The sequence below is a fragment of the Penaeus vannamei genome, chromosome 34, assembly GCF_042767895.1.
Source record: "Penaeus vannamei isolate JL-2024 chromosome 34, ASM4276789v1, whole genome shotgun sequence".
NCBI lineage: Eukaryota > Metazoa > Arthropoda > Malacostraca > Decapoda > Penaeidae > Penaeus > Penaeus vannamei.
The window spans coordinates 16,529,048-16,546,547 of NC_091582.1; the positions used below are offsets into that span (position 1 = coordinate 16,529,048).

At 44.7% G+C, this 17,500-nt stretch overlaps 2 protein-coding genes across 7 annotated transcripts in view; both read left to right on the plus strand.

Annotated features, from left to right (window-relative positions):
• LOC138859292 (peroxisomal sarcosine oxidase-like) overlaps positions 1 to 17,500 on the plus strand; it is a 345,118-nt gene that overhangs the window by 128,708 nt on the left and 198,910 nt on the right. The gene's annotated exons all lie outside the window — the stretch shown is intronic.
• LOC113809394 (uncharacterized) overlaps positions 1 to 17,500 on the plus strand; it is a 37,089-nt gene that overhangs the window by 18,983 nt on the left and 606 nt on the right. For 3 of the 6 annotated variants that reach the window (XM_070113243.1, XM_070113240.1, XM_070113241.1), the window contains exons 2-3: positions 15,938 to 16,860; positions 16,965 to 17,500. The exon at positions 16,965 to 17,500 is cut by the window's right edge and continues 606 nt beyond it. In XM_070113243.1, coding sequence (XP_069969344.1) covers positions 16,318 to 16,860; positions 16,965 to 17,500 — 1,079 coding nt within the window. In that variant the 5' untranslated portion in view covers positions 15,938 to 16,317. Of the gene's footprint in view, positions 1 to 10,241; positions 10,415 to 15,937; positions 16,861 to 16,964 lie in introns of those variants that run through there. The other 3 variants (XM_027360971.2, XM_070113239.1, XM_070113242.1) reach the window with 3 other exon arrangements.

The window sequence follows — 17,500 nt, forward strand, 5'->3', positions numbered from 1 at the left end:
ACGACCTTTATCGACCTTATTTCCCCCCCTGACTGTTTCTCGTCTAGCGTGGAGAGAGGACTAAAAAAAAAAGGAAAATAAAATCTGTAATTCTCTTTCACTTGGATGCTGTGACGAAGAAACAAAAGCGATTGACAATTCTGAAATAATTGCAACTTTCTCCTACTTAAGTGTCAACACGTCTTCTAAGATCTTCTAATGGACGAAGATGAGATTGAACCGAATCGCATTAAAATGTCTTTTCTCTTTTCATGAATTAAGCGATTGAGATAAATTGATCCTTAGATAATTTCAACTCAATGAAAAGATATAATTCAAATAAAATTACACTCCATTACAATTTGAAATCGAGAATCCTCTCAGTCGGACTAAATCAACTTAAAATAAGGAATTTTCATCCGTCATGATTAAATACAACTCCTAATAACTCACAACTTAAAAAAAAGAAAGAATTACCGTCGCTTCTAATAATTACAACTTGAAAGAAAACCGTCGCTCTTCACAACTCACAACTTAAAAAAAAAATCCTTCGCTCCTAATAACAGCTTAAAAAAAAAACATCGCTCCTAACAACTCACAACCTAAAGAAAAGGAAAAAAGAAATGTGTGGGAAAGCCATGTTTTTTTTTCTTTCTTTCTTTCTCTCTCTCTCTCTCTCTCTCTCTCTCTCTCTCTCTCTCTCTCTCTCTCTCTCTCTCTCTCTCTCTCTTTTGTGGGGATGTTTGTTTTTTTACTGCATCCTATGAACTTTGCAAAGGTCACGATTGCAGTTTTTTTTTCTTTTTTTTAACTTGTTAGTGACGTATGTATACACACATACACACAAACACATACACAGACATACACGCAAACACACACATACACAGACATACACACAAACACACACATACAGACATACACGCAAACACACACATACACAGACATACACACAAACGCACACATACACAGACATGCACGCAAGCACATGCACATAAATACTGCGTTTTATGATGTTATTTTTTTTACATGATCTATTTTACCTCTAAGCCTAAACTCTGTTACTCACCCAATATACATATCGACCTTATGTCCTGTTTAGCTGTTTCTCACTCACATCTCCTCCAAATTATCGTTCTTCTAACTTTTTCACGTTCTTGAGACCGTCCTACTCTTAGAAAAAAAAAAAAAAAAAAAAAAAAAAAAAAAAAAAAAAAAAAAAAAAAAAAAAATATATATATATATATATATATATATATATATATATATATATATATATATATATATATATAGTCCTATTAAATTCCTTCGCCAAAGTTCGTGCAAAAAAAATCTACTCGTATTTTTGCACCAACTCTTGGTATTTGGAAACCTTTGCATATTTTTGCAAGGGTTATCTGATATTTCAGCTGGTTTTATGATGTCTCGTTTAATTTCTACAGACAAAATAATTTTACAAATACCAATTTCTTTAAAAAGACTCTCATGCATACCTTCGCGTCAGCCATTTTTGTTTTCTGCTTGAGCGCGTCCTTGTCATGTACCCTTTCCAAACGCCCTTTTCTCGCCTCGCCGGACACTGCAGTCATACGCTACGCCCACACAAACGCCCGCAAACCGCCGTCTCGCTTCCCCGACACGCGCCGATATACCAGGTCGTGTTATTCTCGCTGGTATATCGTGACTGGGTGGAGTCACAGAAAACGGGAAGCGGGAAAGTACATTTTTTTTAGGGGGTGACATTTTTCGAATATTTCCAACTTTTTAAATGTTGTTTTTAAATGAATTAGTCTTGCTTTGAACATCCCTTCGTCATACTTAAACAATACTATTCTTTGAACAAATAGCTTTTTATCCGAAATTAGGAAACACGCGTTAACAAAGCTTTCTTTGGCTATAACCTTATAGTCATCTTCCTCAAACACGTTCACCCTAACAGCTTATTACCTGCCATAAAACCCTATAATGAAACCATACCGCTTACCCGTGTTTAAAGGTCTCTGCACCAGCACCCTCAGCAGCGGTTGCCAAGTGTAAGAATAAATGGATAGTCATACAAACATAGTAATCAGAATGATCCATGAATCGCGCGTTCGAGTTAAATAATATAGATTTAGATTTAAAGATTGACGGATTTATTGATCTATAAATGGTTAAACTAACAGAATTCAATATCCAGAAGCTTGAATTTACAAGTAATCAGTTTTCCCAATGTTCATATTTGCGAAATTTAAGTTTCCTTCAGTCCCCGCCAGCCTGCTCGTGACTGGCCTCGCGCTCCGAACGCCAGTCTATTTTTAGAATCTCGATGAGAGGGAGAGGGCAAGTTAGTTTTTTTTTGTGGCTTCCCTTATTGAAAACTGGACGGTCACCACTCTCTCTCCCCGCCACGCCCTCACCGCTAACCTTTCTTTCCCCGCCCCTTCCCCCTGTGGACGAAAGCCGGGCGACCAACAGTAGCGGCGAAAGTAATGGGAAATTGGTATTAATGGGCTCGGTCATGAAAGGCGCTTCACCCATTGTGGAACAAAGCGTTCGGATGCTTAATCGGCAAGAGCACAGACACATATACTAACCTAGGTCACGAGCGGTCAAAGGTCAAGCGGGCGCAAGTTCAGGGTGGTTGGGGCGGCCGGGGTGTGGTGCTCAGCTGATGGGAATTCATGAAAGGAATATTCTAATTATTACCTGGTCGTGCAGCGTTGACCGTTACATGGCCGTGATAAGATTCAAAACCAAGTTGTAACGTTGTCTGGCTTTTAAATCTCTCTACAGTGAAAAGGTATTCATGGCTCTAATGATTAAATAATATACGTATTTTTAATTTTCACTGTTTTTTTTTTATCATAATCGCCCTTATCGTACCATCACATACACTCTTCTTATCAAGAAATACGCACGTGGTTCAGTCTAATCATCAGATACAGTGATGACGCTTCGAAAGAGAAAAAAAGAAAGTGGCTTAAAAAAAAAACGCTCTAAAAAACCGGTCCTTCTGAAGACACAAAGAGAGAGAGAGAGAAAAAAAAAGGTTTCAACAGCGCCGACAAGGGACTTTCCCGCTCTGAGCCTTCCATCTCTCCGAATATATTTTCCTTCCATTTTTTTTTTGTCTTTTTTTTTGTTTCGTTCTCAGGTTCAGGTTGAGGATAAAGCGTGTGCTTTTATGCCTGTCTGGATGACGCAATATTCTGTTTCCTTTTGTGATCTTTCGTTGATTATCGCATGGGAATTGTTGGAAAGGAAAGTTTGCAAATTATACTTTTACTCTTAGTCGTTGCATAGTCACTCGACGCTCATTAATCAATATCCAGGGGTTGTGGTTCTTATACACATGCAACCCGTAATTAAGCCTCGATACTTCTAGTAATTTGACATTAAAAAACAACACTTCCATTGATATTAAAGAATAGAAAATGTTCTTTAGCGAAAGAGCAGTATCCTAGATGCAAAATGTCAATCAAAACAAACAGAAATTCAAAAAAATAGAAAGCACGCCATCCGTTAGCGGTTACTTTTCCCGCGCAATTTATTGGCGGGAAAGACGTGGCGCACGTGACGTTAACCGCCATTACGAATGAGGAAATTTAACGACTTCTTGCTTTCTTTTGGGTCAACCTCAAATTGGATTCTTGGAAATTAGGAACGATCATATCTAATGGAATGATTCCTTTGATGGGTGATGCTAATTGAGTGATATTTTGGGTTGGTGATACTAACCTTCGATGGGAGCCAATGCCGATGTTAATAACACAGTGACAACGTTCTTGAGGGCAGGAGGTCGTCGCCATTAACCTCTTTTCCGACTTTAACCTTTCTTCTGAGCCATCACCTATCGATGTCGCAGGTGAATGGACCGCAATACCATCTGATAGCCGAGTTCTTCGACGGGGAAAAAAAAATGGCGGCCAGGCTGTTGTATCTTGCGCATCGCAAACGAGAAACCTTTCGATATCAGGGACCTACGCAACTTATGGCCAGACGAGAACTTGTATTGCGTAAGGCTTTTGCATGCCGTAAGAACTCGGATATATAAAGCAAGGCACCGAAAGGAGAAAATATATATTAACTGTAATACATAGTTGACGCAAACGAGTGTATTTTCGTCTCAAAACCTAATTCGCGGTATTTATTTTTAGGGATGGGGGGGTTAAGGGGGGGTGGGGGGTAGGGGCAGTAGATTTTAGCCTCGGGCCAATTAACATAGAGCACTCACGTGACCTTTTCGCAGATGCGGTTAGAAAAACAACACTTACGCCGGTTATTTCTCGATTTCCTGGGTCTGTGTGTCAGTCGTCTCTCCAGCGCTCTTTATCAATTTCAAAATTATGCATTTTTATAGTTGTCAGAATGGAATCACGGCGAGTTATTTGACGCAGGGAAATAATTAGTTTTTGTTTTTATTAGATTATGCCGGACGTAGATCGTGTAGTTTCTGATGTTAGGTGTACATAGATCGTGTAGTTTCTGATGTTAGGTGTACATAGATCTTGTAGTTTCTGATGCTAGGTGTACATAGATCGTGTAGTTGCTGATGTTAGGTGTACATAGCTCTTGTAGTTTCTGGTGCTAGATCTACATAGATCGTGTAGTTTCTGGTGCTAGATCTACATAGATCGTGTAGTTTCTGATGCTAGGTGTGACGTGTGCGTGAAAGGTCGAGATGATGTGACTCGACTCGACGCTTGCTATAAATGGCCGGGGAATAAATTGACAGTGAAAGTCAATACAGGAGGGTTAAAAAAAAAAAAAAAGAAAAAAAAAAAAGATTTTCGTTCGGGTGTTTCCAGCACTGACAGGAAAAAAACCGAAAGTATATATATATATCCGAACCCCTGTATTTGGCACGGAAGAAAATCCAACCGACCACAAGGTGTCATGCGCCAACCGACAGGGCGTGACTGCCTCCGAAAATAAAAACAACAAATAGATAAATAAATATTTGTCAAAATAAACAATAAAAGTGTGACTGAATGATCAAGGTCGCTGTTTTTCCCGCCCTTGGCATTTCCGTTTCGTAGATAGATAGATACATATAGGTAGATAGATATAGATAGATATAAATAGATAGATAGATTGATTAGACAGATAGATAGATAGATAGATAGATAGATAGATAGATAGATAGATAGATAGATAGATAGATAGACAGACAGATAGATAGATAGATAGATAGATAGATATAGATAGATAGATAGATTAGACAGATAGATTGATAGATAGATAGATATAGATTGATAGATAGATAGATATAGATAGATATAAATAGATAGATAGATAGATATAGATAGACAGATAGATAGATAGACAGATAGATAGACAGATAGATATACAGATAGATAGATATATAGACAGACAGACAGATAGATAGATAGATAGACAGACAGACAGATTGATAAATAGACAGACAGATAGATAGATAGATAGATAGACGGACAGACAGATAGACAGACAGACAGATAGATAGACAGATAGACAGATAGATAGATAGACAGGCAGATAGACAGACAGACAGACAGATAGATAGACAGATAGATAGACAGGCAGATAGACAGACAGACAGACAGATAGATAGACAGATAGATAGACAGGCAGATAGACAGACAGACAGACAGATAGATAGACAGATAGATAGACAGGCAGATAGATAGATAGACAGATAGATATACAGATAGATAGATATATAAACAGACAGACAGATAGATAGACAGATAGATAGACAGATAGATAGATAGACAGACAGACAGATAGATAGATAGATAAATGTTCAAGGTCACCACTTTTTCCGTCCCTGGCATTTCCGTTACAGATGGAAATTGGTGAACCGCGTCTCCGTAAGGGCGAAGGGGCGTTCAGTCAACAGGGAAATGGCAACCTTGTTGACAGTGAGAGCAAATCGTTGTCTTGATGTAAACTCGTTGATTAATACATTGTTTAATATCAAGATTTAGATTTGTTATTGGAATAGGTTTTTTTTTAAATATATCGTTTAATATTAAGATCTAGAACCGTATTCATAATTAAGATCTAGATTTATTATTGGAATATGTTTTTTTTTAATATTTCGTTTAATATCAAGATCTAGATTTATTACTGGAATTTGTTTTTTAATATATCATTTAATATCAAAATTCAGATTTATTACTGGAATATGTGTATTTTCCATCTTTTTTTCTTGGATAAGCCTACTTTTACTAAACTTTTAACGACCACTTTCTCTGAAATATGACTTTTTGAAATTCGCTCATTGCACGATTTATGGTAATAAGCACAAAAGAAACATGGACGAAACATGACGGAAAGGACCTAAAAAAGAGGGAAAAGAAAGAGATTAACTCATGAAACAGAAACGTAAGGAGTGAAAAAATTATATAAGAATAAAGAGAGAGTGAAAGAGAAGGCGAGGGAGGGATGGAGAGAGAGGCAGAAAGACAGTGATATAGATAGATAGATATGTATATACAGATAGATAGATAGATAGAAAGAAAGATAGATAGATAGATATAGATAGATAAATACATAGACAGAATGATAGACAGATTGATAGATAGATATAGATATATAGATTAATAGATAGACAACCAGAATGAGAGAGAATTAGACAAAAGGCAACGAGAAAGAGCGATAAAGAAAGAGACACCGAGAGAGAATTAAACAGCGACAAAAAAAAAAAAAAAAACACAGAAAGAACTCTACATAGTGACATTTCCAGCGTTCGTGACTAAGCTTGAAACAGCGCCCACAGCGTCACGGTTCTTATCGTGTTGCGGGAAAGGGCGAGGGCGTGGGCGTGGTCGCGTTGGGTATGTGGGCGGCGGTATCATGCATTTAACGCGGGCGGCAAATGGGTGGGCGGGGGAGGCGACCCGTTTGTGGGCGCTAATGGATTTTTAGGCGTGGAAAAAGGGGTGAGGGGCGGGAGGGAGGGTGGGAGGGATGGAAGGGAGGGAGGGAGGGAGAGAGGGAGGGAGAGAGGGAGGGAATGAGGAAGGGTAGGAAGGACGGAAAGAGGGAGTGAGAGAGGGAGGGACGGAAGGAGGGAGGGAGAGAAGAAGGAAGTAGTAGGAAGGAGGAAGGTTAGGAGGGAGGGAGGGAAGCAGAGAGGGACGGCGGAAGGAAGGGAAAAAAGGAGAAAGGGAGGGAGGGACGGTGAGAAGAAGGAAAGAAGTGAGAAGTGAAGGAGAGACGGAGAAAAACAAGTAGAAAAGAATAACGACCAAGGAGAGTGAGAGCGTGTCTTGTAAGGGGTGAGGGGAGGGAGGGGAGGGAGGGGAGGGAGAAGGAGAGCAAGGCATGAAAGTGAGAGTGAGCGCCTTCGGAGAGGGAAGCAGGGCAGTGAGAGTGTCTAGAAGGTAGAGGAAGAGAGGACGGTAAAAGGGGAGAGAGACGGAGGAAAGGGAGAAGAAAAGAGAGAAGGAGAGGAGGAGAGATAGAAGGATGAAAATGAAGTGTCTTGGAGGGAGGGAGAGGGAGAGAGGACGGTAAAAGGTGAGAGAGACGAAGGAAAGGGAGAAGAAAGGAGAGAAGGAGAGATAGAAGGATGAAAATGGAATGTCTAGAAAGGAGAGGGAGAGAGGACGGTAAAAGGGGAGAGGGACGGAGAGGAGGAAAGGGAGAAGAAAAGAGAGAGAGAGAGAAAAAGAGAGACAGAGGAACGAAAAAGGAAAAAAGGAAAGGAAGGAGGAGGTGACCTGGAAGGGTAAGAGAATATGCAATGTATCATTTACGGATTTAGGTCAGCATATAAGACCGCTTTAGCTCATGGTCCAACATGAGCTTACTGCAGACACCATAAAGAAAGGGGGAAAATTATGCTAATTCCTCTTTAACTCAGAAGGAAAAATAGTCTTTAAAACCATCTAGAAAAGGACTATCGCCACAAAACGACAGGAAATAGAATAATAATTTGTAGCACCAAAGAATGAGAAAGAGCCTTAAAAAAGATCTAGAAAAAGACCCATCACCACAAAACGACGGGAAATAGAATAATAATTTGTAGCACCAAAGAATGAAGAGAAAGAGCCTTTAAAACCATCTAGAAAAAGACTATCACCACAAAACAGAACAGGAAATAGATTAATAATTTGTAGCCTCAAAGAATGAAGAGAAAGAGCCTTAAAAAAGATCTAGAAAAAGACTATCATCACAAAACAGAACAGGAAATAGAATAACAATTTGTAGCACCAAAGAATGAAGAGAAAGACTTAGACGTGTCGAGTAAGGGAAAGACTTAGGTGTGTCGGGTAAGGGATCCGAGGGAAAATATGATTGTTCGAGACATCGGTCGTGGAGGAAACTCAGGGCCGTTCAGCGAACTTGTTTTTAGAGACGTCTGTGTGATCTCATTCTCGTGTTGCATCTTTGAGTGTGTGGCAACGTTGCTTTCCAGCCGAGAAGTTTCTGAAAAATATGTTGCAATGCCGGAACTAGGAGCTTGATTTATTTCGTGTTTGTTTTTATAAGTCTACAGTATAAGAGGATAGATAGATCGAATGAAATAAATACCTTTGCTTTCATATTTACAAGTCTAGACAACAAAGAAACAACAAATCAAAACTCAATACATTTCTTTTTTTGTTCAGAAACACCTTTGCTTTCGTATTTACAAATCTACACAACAAAGAATTCAACAAATCAATACTCAATACCTTTCTTTTTTTTGTTCATAAATCTACATAAATCTACATGTCTCAGGAACGAAGCCACTTAACTCCAGAAGTTCGAAGCGATCAGGCTTAAAGCTCATGCGCAGTGCGGGCGTAGAGAGTCAACGCCGCCCGTGTGACTCGATGACCTCAAACGCCACGAGGAAGCGGGCGGCGGCGGGGGGCTTGCGGGCGTGCGGGCGTCTCGAGTCGTAAATGAAACCGCAGTCAAGGAAAAGCCTTTTTTAACGTCATCCGTTATAGACAGACCGACGTCCGTTCCAAAGCTCCTCGGACGGATTAAAACGCGGATCAAAGTGTCGCAACAATTACAGCTTTCGGGGGGCAGCTGGCGCGCGCGCGGACGCCGCTCGCGAACGCCTTTCACGCCGCAGCGGTTTCGCCACGTGCAGCGGGTTCGGACTCGGAGCAAGGGAATTCGACCCCTCGAGCGTGCCATTAGTTTACCCCGCGCAAAGGGAGAGCTCGCATGACGCAGAGAGAGCTCGGAAGGCAGAGTTGTCATGCATAACAGACTTGGTGCCTGGGAGGGTGTTGGCAGGTGTTACGGCTGGTCACGTGACTGGCGGCGATGCAGTGGTCATGTCTGACCTGATTACCAAACAATAAGACGATAAATAGTATCACCAATTTGACATTAATTCTTTGTGATTCAGCTTGTTCACTGCATGTCACGGGGTCACATTTTCCGCATAATAACTATTGTCTTTTCTGGACTATCACAAAATGCATTAAAGTTTATCCATTTTTAAGGAAAGTACCATTTTAAACTCTCTTTTTTATGGCACACAATAGTTCAGGAAATTCCAGATTCAGAGCAATTTGACCAGAAATACTTTTTTTCCCCCCAGAAAACAATTTAAAACCCAACCGCACTTTTTTTCTTCTTCTTTCCGAACCAAGGAACCCAAAATGGCTTCGGGTATCTATAATTGAACACCTCTTTCCGAACCCATACAAGGTTCCGATTCCTCCAGTCTCTCTCGCCAAGGAGGCCCACCTGTCAAGGCTGCCCGCCCCCCCCCCCCATCCAACATTTCACCGTTATGACCAAAGGCAATTACAAGAAGTGTGGATATATATCATTTTCTGGCCTGTTCCTCACGCATACCCAGAGCGGCGGACGGCCCGTGCCCACTACCCTCTCCCGACAGTCTTCCTTACTCCTGTGGTTTATTTCTAATTGGCTGAGACGGAGAAATAGATAGATAGGTGGAGGAAGAAGATATAGATATTTATAGATCGAGGGCATGGTCGTTTGGCGGCGCCCACCACGTCTTTCGCCCAAATATTTGTGTTCCCTTGAACCCTTGGCGAGTGACCCTGACGACAGGGGGGGGGGGGGGGGGGAAGGGGGTGTCATTAAGACTTCTGACCTATGAAAGGTGGACGAGGTAGGCGGTGCTGGAGGAGGGGGGTGAGGGAGAGGGGGAGGGGAGAAGGGGAGGGGTGAGGGAGAGGGGAGAGGGGCAGGGGAGAGGGAGAGGGGGAGGGAGCAGGGAGAGGAGGGGGGGAGGCGTTTCGGTTCCCTGCTCTGCATCGGCTAAAGTTCACCCCCTGAGCCTGGGGATGGCCGAGGCACCCCGAGAGCCAGGGAGGGAGAGACCCAGTCGCGAGCGTGTGAGAGGGAGAGGCAGGCGGGTCCGAGAAGCAACTCCTTACTCCTGTGTTACGAATCACTCCCTTTTTCCCCTTTTTTCTACTTCTCTGCTGTGACACGTTGACATTTGTGGATATTTACGGAGAGGTGCGTCCGGGGTATTCTGTAGCGAGTGAGTTTAGTCTTTGATCAGTGCCACCGGGGAGTGCCATGGCTGTCACGTGCGGGGATGACAGTGAACCATGTGTAATAGGGATGTATTATCAGTGTATCGTGAACGTGTTGATAGATATAAACTAATATTAGTGTGTATTGCTGTGTCTGTATTCCAGTGTGTATAGTGTTTGTTATAAGTTGCAAATATAATAACTCTACTTAAGCTTATGGTGTTTATTAAGCTTAATCAGTGGCGTATAAACGTATTAGTAGAAAATAGATCATTCATTTACATAATTTCAAACCTGAAAAAGAAGCTAATTTGCGTAATAGTACAACCAATGAACCGAAAACGAAGCGATGGGAAGAGATAAAGTGATAAGGAAAGTGAAGAGTTAAGAGAACGGAGCAAAATGATCGAGCATTTAAACAACAGCCTCCCTTTCAACCATGACTGAGGAGAAACGGACAAGTTCGGCCATTTTTATGAACGAAAACGAGGAGGCAAATACGAGTGGGTTTTGTTGACCAAGCGCCGCCGCGTGACCGAACGAAGCCACGAGCTGCGAGTGAAAAGTGAAACTGAACGATCCTTTTCGGGACGTTGGCGCAACACCCGATGTCTTTGGAACAATATGCAACACCTTTGGGGGAGTTTTGTTCAGAAATCATCGATCATAGGTGTACAATCGGCCGTTTAGAAAGCGAAATGACGAAGGAAACGGCGGGAAAACGTGTAAAAAATTCGTTCACATCATGGAAATTAGTGAGTCAGCCAAAAAAACGAAAACTGGAGGTTGAATCGCTTCGACCGTGACCAAAATGTTCCGCTCTTAATAAAACAATTGAACACCGAATCAGGAAAACTGATCACTCCTGAACACTTCCTTTCTTCTTCGAGTAATAACACGAACTTAAAGGTATATAACGATAAGAAAAAACACTATAAAATATGTGCTCTTACTCTTAAAAAAACACGATATAGATTTTAGAAAAGAATTGTTCGAAGTATAATGATAAAAGTACCAAACATATGGAGACAGTAGTAGGTAATGGAGTGTGCCAAAGCCTACTGTATTCTTAAGTTGTTTGTGCACTGGAGGAAAAGGGCATTGGGGGGGGGGAGGGGGGTAGATCATGTTCTTGGAGGAAGAGGGGGAGAGGGGGAGGGGGAGGGGGAGGAGGAGGAGGAGGAGGAGGAGGAGGAGGGGGAGCAGGAGGAGGAGGAGGAGGAGGAGAAGAAGAAGAAGAAGAAGAATAAAAAGAAGAAGACGAAGAAGAAGACGGAGGAGAGGAAGAAGAAGAAGGTCGTATAGGTAGTTAGAAGCGACAGGGGGGGCGAGGGATGGAGGACAGGGTAGGGGAGGGGGGAAGGGGAAGGGGAGGGGCATACGAAGGTGAAGGGAGAGGAAGACAAGATGCAGTACAAGGAATGTAATAAAAGACAAAAAACAAAAAACAACAACAACAACAACAAAAAAACACCCATTTCCCCCCAAAATAAAACCGCCCGTCATCTTTCCTAATCTTTTTAATCACCAGAGCACTTACTCAGGATCTAATCAGAACCTGTTTTTTCTTAAAGAGAGACATTTTTTTTCTTCTTCTTCTTCCGAGAGAGAAAGAAGAAGGAAAGAATGTCAAGGGAAAAGCGACCGAACGATGTGAAGGGGAGATGCAAATGCGATACAACGAACGACTAGCATTTGGGTCAGAATTGGGTCAGGTCGCTGCAGCACCAAGCCACCTCGTACCCTTTTACCCCCAACCTTGCAACTTCTTTTACCTCTGTGTAGGTATAGTTTCTTGTATTTTCCCACTGCTTTATCACAAATTCTCAACCTCATTTCCCTCTGTGTAGGTATAGTTTCTTGTATTTTCCCACTTCTTTATCCGAAATTCTCAACCTCGATCTTTTTCATTTCCTTCTTCCCATCTCTTCATCCCAAATTCTCAACTTCGATCTTCTTCATTTCCCTTTTCCCACTTCTTTATCCCAAATTCTCAACGTCAGTCTTCTACATTTCCCTTTCCTCACTTTTTTATCACAACCTCGCAACTTCTTTTACCTCTGTGTTGGTATAGTTTCCTTTATTTCCCACTTCTTTATCCGAAATTCTCAATCTCGATCTTCTACACTTCTTTCTTCCCACTTCTTTATCCCAAATTCTCAACGTCAGCCTTCTACATTTCCCTTTTTTCTCTTCTTTATCCGAAATTCTTAACCTTGATCTTCTACGCTTCCTTCTTCCCACTTCTTTATCACAAATTCACAACCTCTTTTACCTCTGTGTAGGTATAGTTTCCTTTATCTTCCCACCTCTATAAAAAAAATCTCAACCTTGTCTTCTACACCTCCCTTTTCCCACTTCTTTATCACAAATTCTCAACCTCGTCTTCTACACTTCCTTCTTCCCACTTCTTTACTACAAATTCTCAACCTCAATCGTCTACATCTCCCTTTTCCCACTTCTTTATCACAAATTCTCAACCTCGATCTTCTACACTTCCTTCTTCCCACTTCTTTATCCCGACCTCTCAACCTCGTCTTCTACACTTCCTTCTTCCCACTTTTTTATCACAAATTCTCAACCTCATTTCCCTCTGTGTAGGTATAGTTTCCTTTATTTTCCCACTGCTTTATCACAAATTCTCAACGTCTTTCACCTCTGTGTAGATATAGTTTTCTTTATTTCCCATCTCTTTATCCCAAATTCTCAACCTCGTCTTCTACACCTCCCTTTTCCCACTTCTTTATCACAAATTCTCAACCTCGTCTTCTACATCTCCTTTCTGTATGCTTCTGCCTCCCTCACTTCCAGTCCCTTTACCCCAACCTCTCGACCTCGATTTCATTTAACCCTTTTTTAATCCCTTATCCTTTAGCCTCCTTCACTTTCTACCCCATTATTCTCAACCCTTCAACCTCAGTCTATAATCCTTTATCCTATAGACTCAAACCTCTCATTCTCTAGTCCTTCATCTAATTCCTTCTTTCGTTTCTGTGCCAACCCATTAATCTCCCTCTCCTCTTACCTCTTTGCCTCAGCCTCCCTCACTCCCCACTTCTTCAATCCCTCAGCTCCCCTTTGCCCTCCTCATCCCCCCTCCCCCTCATCCAAGGCATGTAAGAACACGCTCCGAGAATTTAAGGTAAAAAAAAAAAGAAAAAAAAAAAGGGTTCACTACGATTGTTTGGATAATGTTACATTTTTTTTTTAATTATTTTTTTCTTATTCAACCTTTTATTCCAAATGTCTGCCGGTTCCCCCTCCTACCTCCCTCCCTTCCACCCCTCCCCTCCCCCCATCCACCCACAACCTCCACCCACGCTCTCGACTCGCTGAAACCGCCCACTGATCCTCCTGTCAAAGAGAACTCGATCTGGATAACCTGGCACTCATAAATGCATTCAGACACCTTTTCAAAGCGACTGGAACGGCCTCTCGGACAGGTTTGGTCGCAACTCGAAGGGGATTGTATAAAGGAAACTCTTGAATTACGTTGGAAGTGGATGGAGGAAAGGATGAAGAGGAGAGAGAGAGAGAGAGAGAGAGAGAGAGAGAGAGAGAGAGAGAGGGAGAGAGAGAGAGAGAGAGAGAGGGAGAGAGAGAGAGAGAGAGAGAGAGGGAGAGTGACAGGTGAATGGGGGAAGGGGAGGGGAGGGGTAGGGGTGGAGATTGAAGGGATGGGGGGTGAGGAAAGGTGGGGAGGGGCGAAGGGAGGGGGAAGGGCGTTGCTTTCTGTTATTCCTGTATTTGTTCTCTCCTTTTCTGTTTTTTTGTGTCATCCTCCTCGGTCTCTTTAAGGGTCATTCCTTCCATCCGGTGTGTCGGTGGCCCTGTGTCTGTCTGTCTATTCATCTGTCTATCTCTCCGTCTCTTTCACTCCCCCTCTCTCGCTCTTCCCCTCCCTCTCTCTCTCTTTTCCCCTCTCTTCCTCTCCCTTCCTCCCTCTCTCTCCACCACCCCCCTTCCTGTCTCTCCCTCCAAAACCTGAAATCAAAATAAGCCTTCCTTTTCTCACACCGTATTTAAATTCATAATTAGCCTAGCGTGCACCCCGCCACCAAATCACCAGCATCTGAACTCAACAATCTCAGACTGAAACTGGCTTAACAAACTTATTAGAGATAACAAGTTCACTGACGTTTGTTCAGAACGTTTTTTTTTTTTTTTTTTTTTTTTTTTTTTTTTTTTTTTAGCTGAGAACGAGTGGCACGCCTGCTTTGAATAGGTAAACACGCTAGTCAGCTGATTAAGCAGAGACAGACGTGCAAATACAACTGCCAACTGCCTGCGCAAACAGTGCATGAGGGAGCACCTGTGTTTCGAGAATAACTTGATATACGTTTATGGCGTCTGTGCGATGTATTTCTTATTTTGAAAAAGACTTAAAGAAAAGGTGATTAGAATATGATATTTTCGGGTTGTTATTATTACTTTTAGAGGGAAACAAAGCGTTATTTCCATTAATTATTGATACGTTATGATCTATCAAAAGCGTCACGATTCTTCGCTGGTAATCATTCTTGTCGTATTACAGATACCACGAGCTTAAACATTTTCTCTCACATGATTAACTTTCATTTCGTGACCGTTATATAGAACGCTTAATCTTAACACACCGAGACATCCTTGTGTCGCAATCTCCACCGTGCTCTCCGTGTTTCTCTTCTCTCCGTCTTTCCCGTCTTTATTAATGCCTTGTTTCTTCTCTCTTCTTTGTTTATTTTCGTTTTGTTTACCGACTGTCGGGACGTGAGACAGGCAGGTACACAGAGACACAGGCACGCGAGCGTACACTTAGACGGCAAGTGATGGGGCGGGTTGTTGTATCTAGGGGGCTGGGGTGGGGGGGTTAGGGTGGGTGGGTGGGTGTTGACGTGGGCGTGGGTGTCACATGCACCTTCTTGCAGCATTTATCCGAGGGCTTCGTGCTTTTCATGGGAAAATTTATTCCACTCACACTTGGGTTTGTTCAGACGATGCAAATCTTTTTCCCGTTATAGCTGGAGGTGGATGTTCACACGGTGCTCTGTATTACACCGAGGCATAAATGGGCATTAAAATTCGATTTTCCCGTGTGAGGGCATGGGGGAGAGGCTGCGGGGAGGGGGGGGGAGTACCTGCGTGGTGATGCAAGCTGTGAGTGAAAGCAGTTGTTGCTGAAGCTGCTTCTGGTGCTTGGCCCGTCGCCTGCCCCGTCACTGTTCATGCCAATAGCAGCTTGAGTGTGTTTTTTAAAGCAGTAATTTGTCTCCGGTGAACTGTGCGAGGAACCATTGTGTATCTTAAGACGTCGAATCACCTCCGGGGGATCTGAAGGACGACGTGTTTAGTGTGATTTGTGTTAAGTGTTCGGCTGCGAGATCTCGACCGGCGCCGCAGCTGGGTCGGGGCTCTCTGTTCCGCATTCCTACTGAAAGCGCGGCGCTGCGGTCGGCGCTCGGTGACGTATCGAAGTGCGAGTGATTCGCTGTTTCTTTAAGGTTTCGTGAGTTCTTTCTTTTGTAACGAAATGGTGTGTTTGTGTTTAGGTGTCCGTAAAGCTACGATGACTCTTCCTAAATGCGAAAAAGAATAGAGAATGAACGTGTGTTGAGAGAATCGTTCCCGCTGATACTGTGACCAAGGATAACGTCTTGAGGATATACTGACCTTCGCGGAGGATGGAATGACCTCACCGTGACCTCGGATTCACGGATGATTGTGTAACTATGAAAGCCGCGGAAATGTTTTCCAATCGGGAGAGGAGTCCCAAGGCGATGGAGTAGCCGAGGCGGACGTCAGCTCGAGTCGTCAGCCGCCGTCAGTAGCGCCCCGGGATTCGCTGGTGCCAAGAGGTGGTTGCGTGGGATGTGAGAGCCTCCCTCCACGCCTTCTTCAGCGCCGGCCAGAGACAGCGCGGGAGGCGGGGATGCCGCTTCAAGATGCCTCGTCCTGCCACCACTGCCACATCCACGCCCCCATCCCGTCGGAGGACCTGAAGCGCACGCATCCCCTCAGGTCGTCCCAGATCGGCAAGCCGCAGGACTCCATCTCGTCTCGCGGCCATGACTTCGCCCGCGACTTCAAGAAGAACGTGTCCTTCCTCTACGGGAAGATCCAGCGGCGGGATGCCAGGGGCGCGCCCAAGGAGACGCAGAGCAACGGCAGGATCCCGCCGCCGCCGCCGCTGCCGCCGCACATCAGGACGGTCGACCTCCCGCCCGTGGTAGTGGTGGAGACGCCCGTGTCGCGCGCCGCACTCTCCAAGGTCCAGACGCCGGTGCTGAACGCCCTCACGCTCGCGCCGGCGCGCTGCGCCCCGGTGACGAGCGCCGCCCTCGCGCCCAGCCCGGCGCCCAGCCTCCCTCCGCCTCTCCCCCCACCCCTGCGCGACGCGCGAAGTCGGCACAAGCGCGGCGCGGGGATGGCGGGGGTGCAGACGGCGGTCCTCATCGGCGCCTACGCCCTCTTGGTAAGCCAGGGCGGGACAGGGCTGTGGTTGAGTCCCTTTTCCTTCCTTCTGTTCCCTTGCCCTCTCTTTCGTGTTCTCTAACGTGTTGTCTCCTTCGTCCGCAGTTAGTGCTCGCCGTCGTGATCGGCGTCGTCATCAGCCAGCAGAACCCTCGCCGGGGCATCCGCGGCCGCCCGCGCGCCTCCACTGCCCCCCTCGGCGATGGGCCCATAAGGATCGGGCGCCCGAGCGGTGCTCCTCGCAGGGGCCGCCCCGCCGCCCCCCGCCCACCCCCTCCCCCGCCCCCAACCACCGCCGCTCCAGACTACGACTACGTGTACGTGGATGACTTCGACCAGAACATCGCCCTCCTGCCCAACCCCGTGGTCGCCAGCGCCCCCCCTCCCCCTCCCCCCACGTCGGCCCCCGTGTTCAGGCCGCTCCCCGCCCCCGCCCCGCGCCGCCCCGAGCCCCAGCCCGCCCCCAGCCGCCCTCCGCCGCCCCGCCGCCAGAACATCCCCCTCGCTAGCATCGACCGGGACTTCAGCCTCCAGCCCGACGACACGCCCCGCGGCCGCAAGGAGCCCGAGGTCAAGATCCTGAGGTCGTGGTCGCACCAGAACGCCGACGGCACCTTCTCGTGGGGCTACATTAACACCGA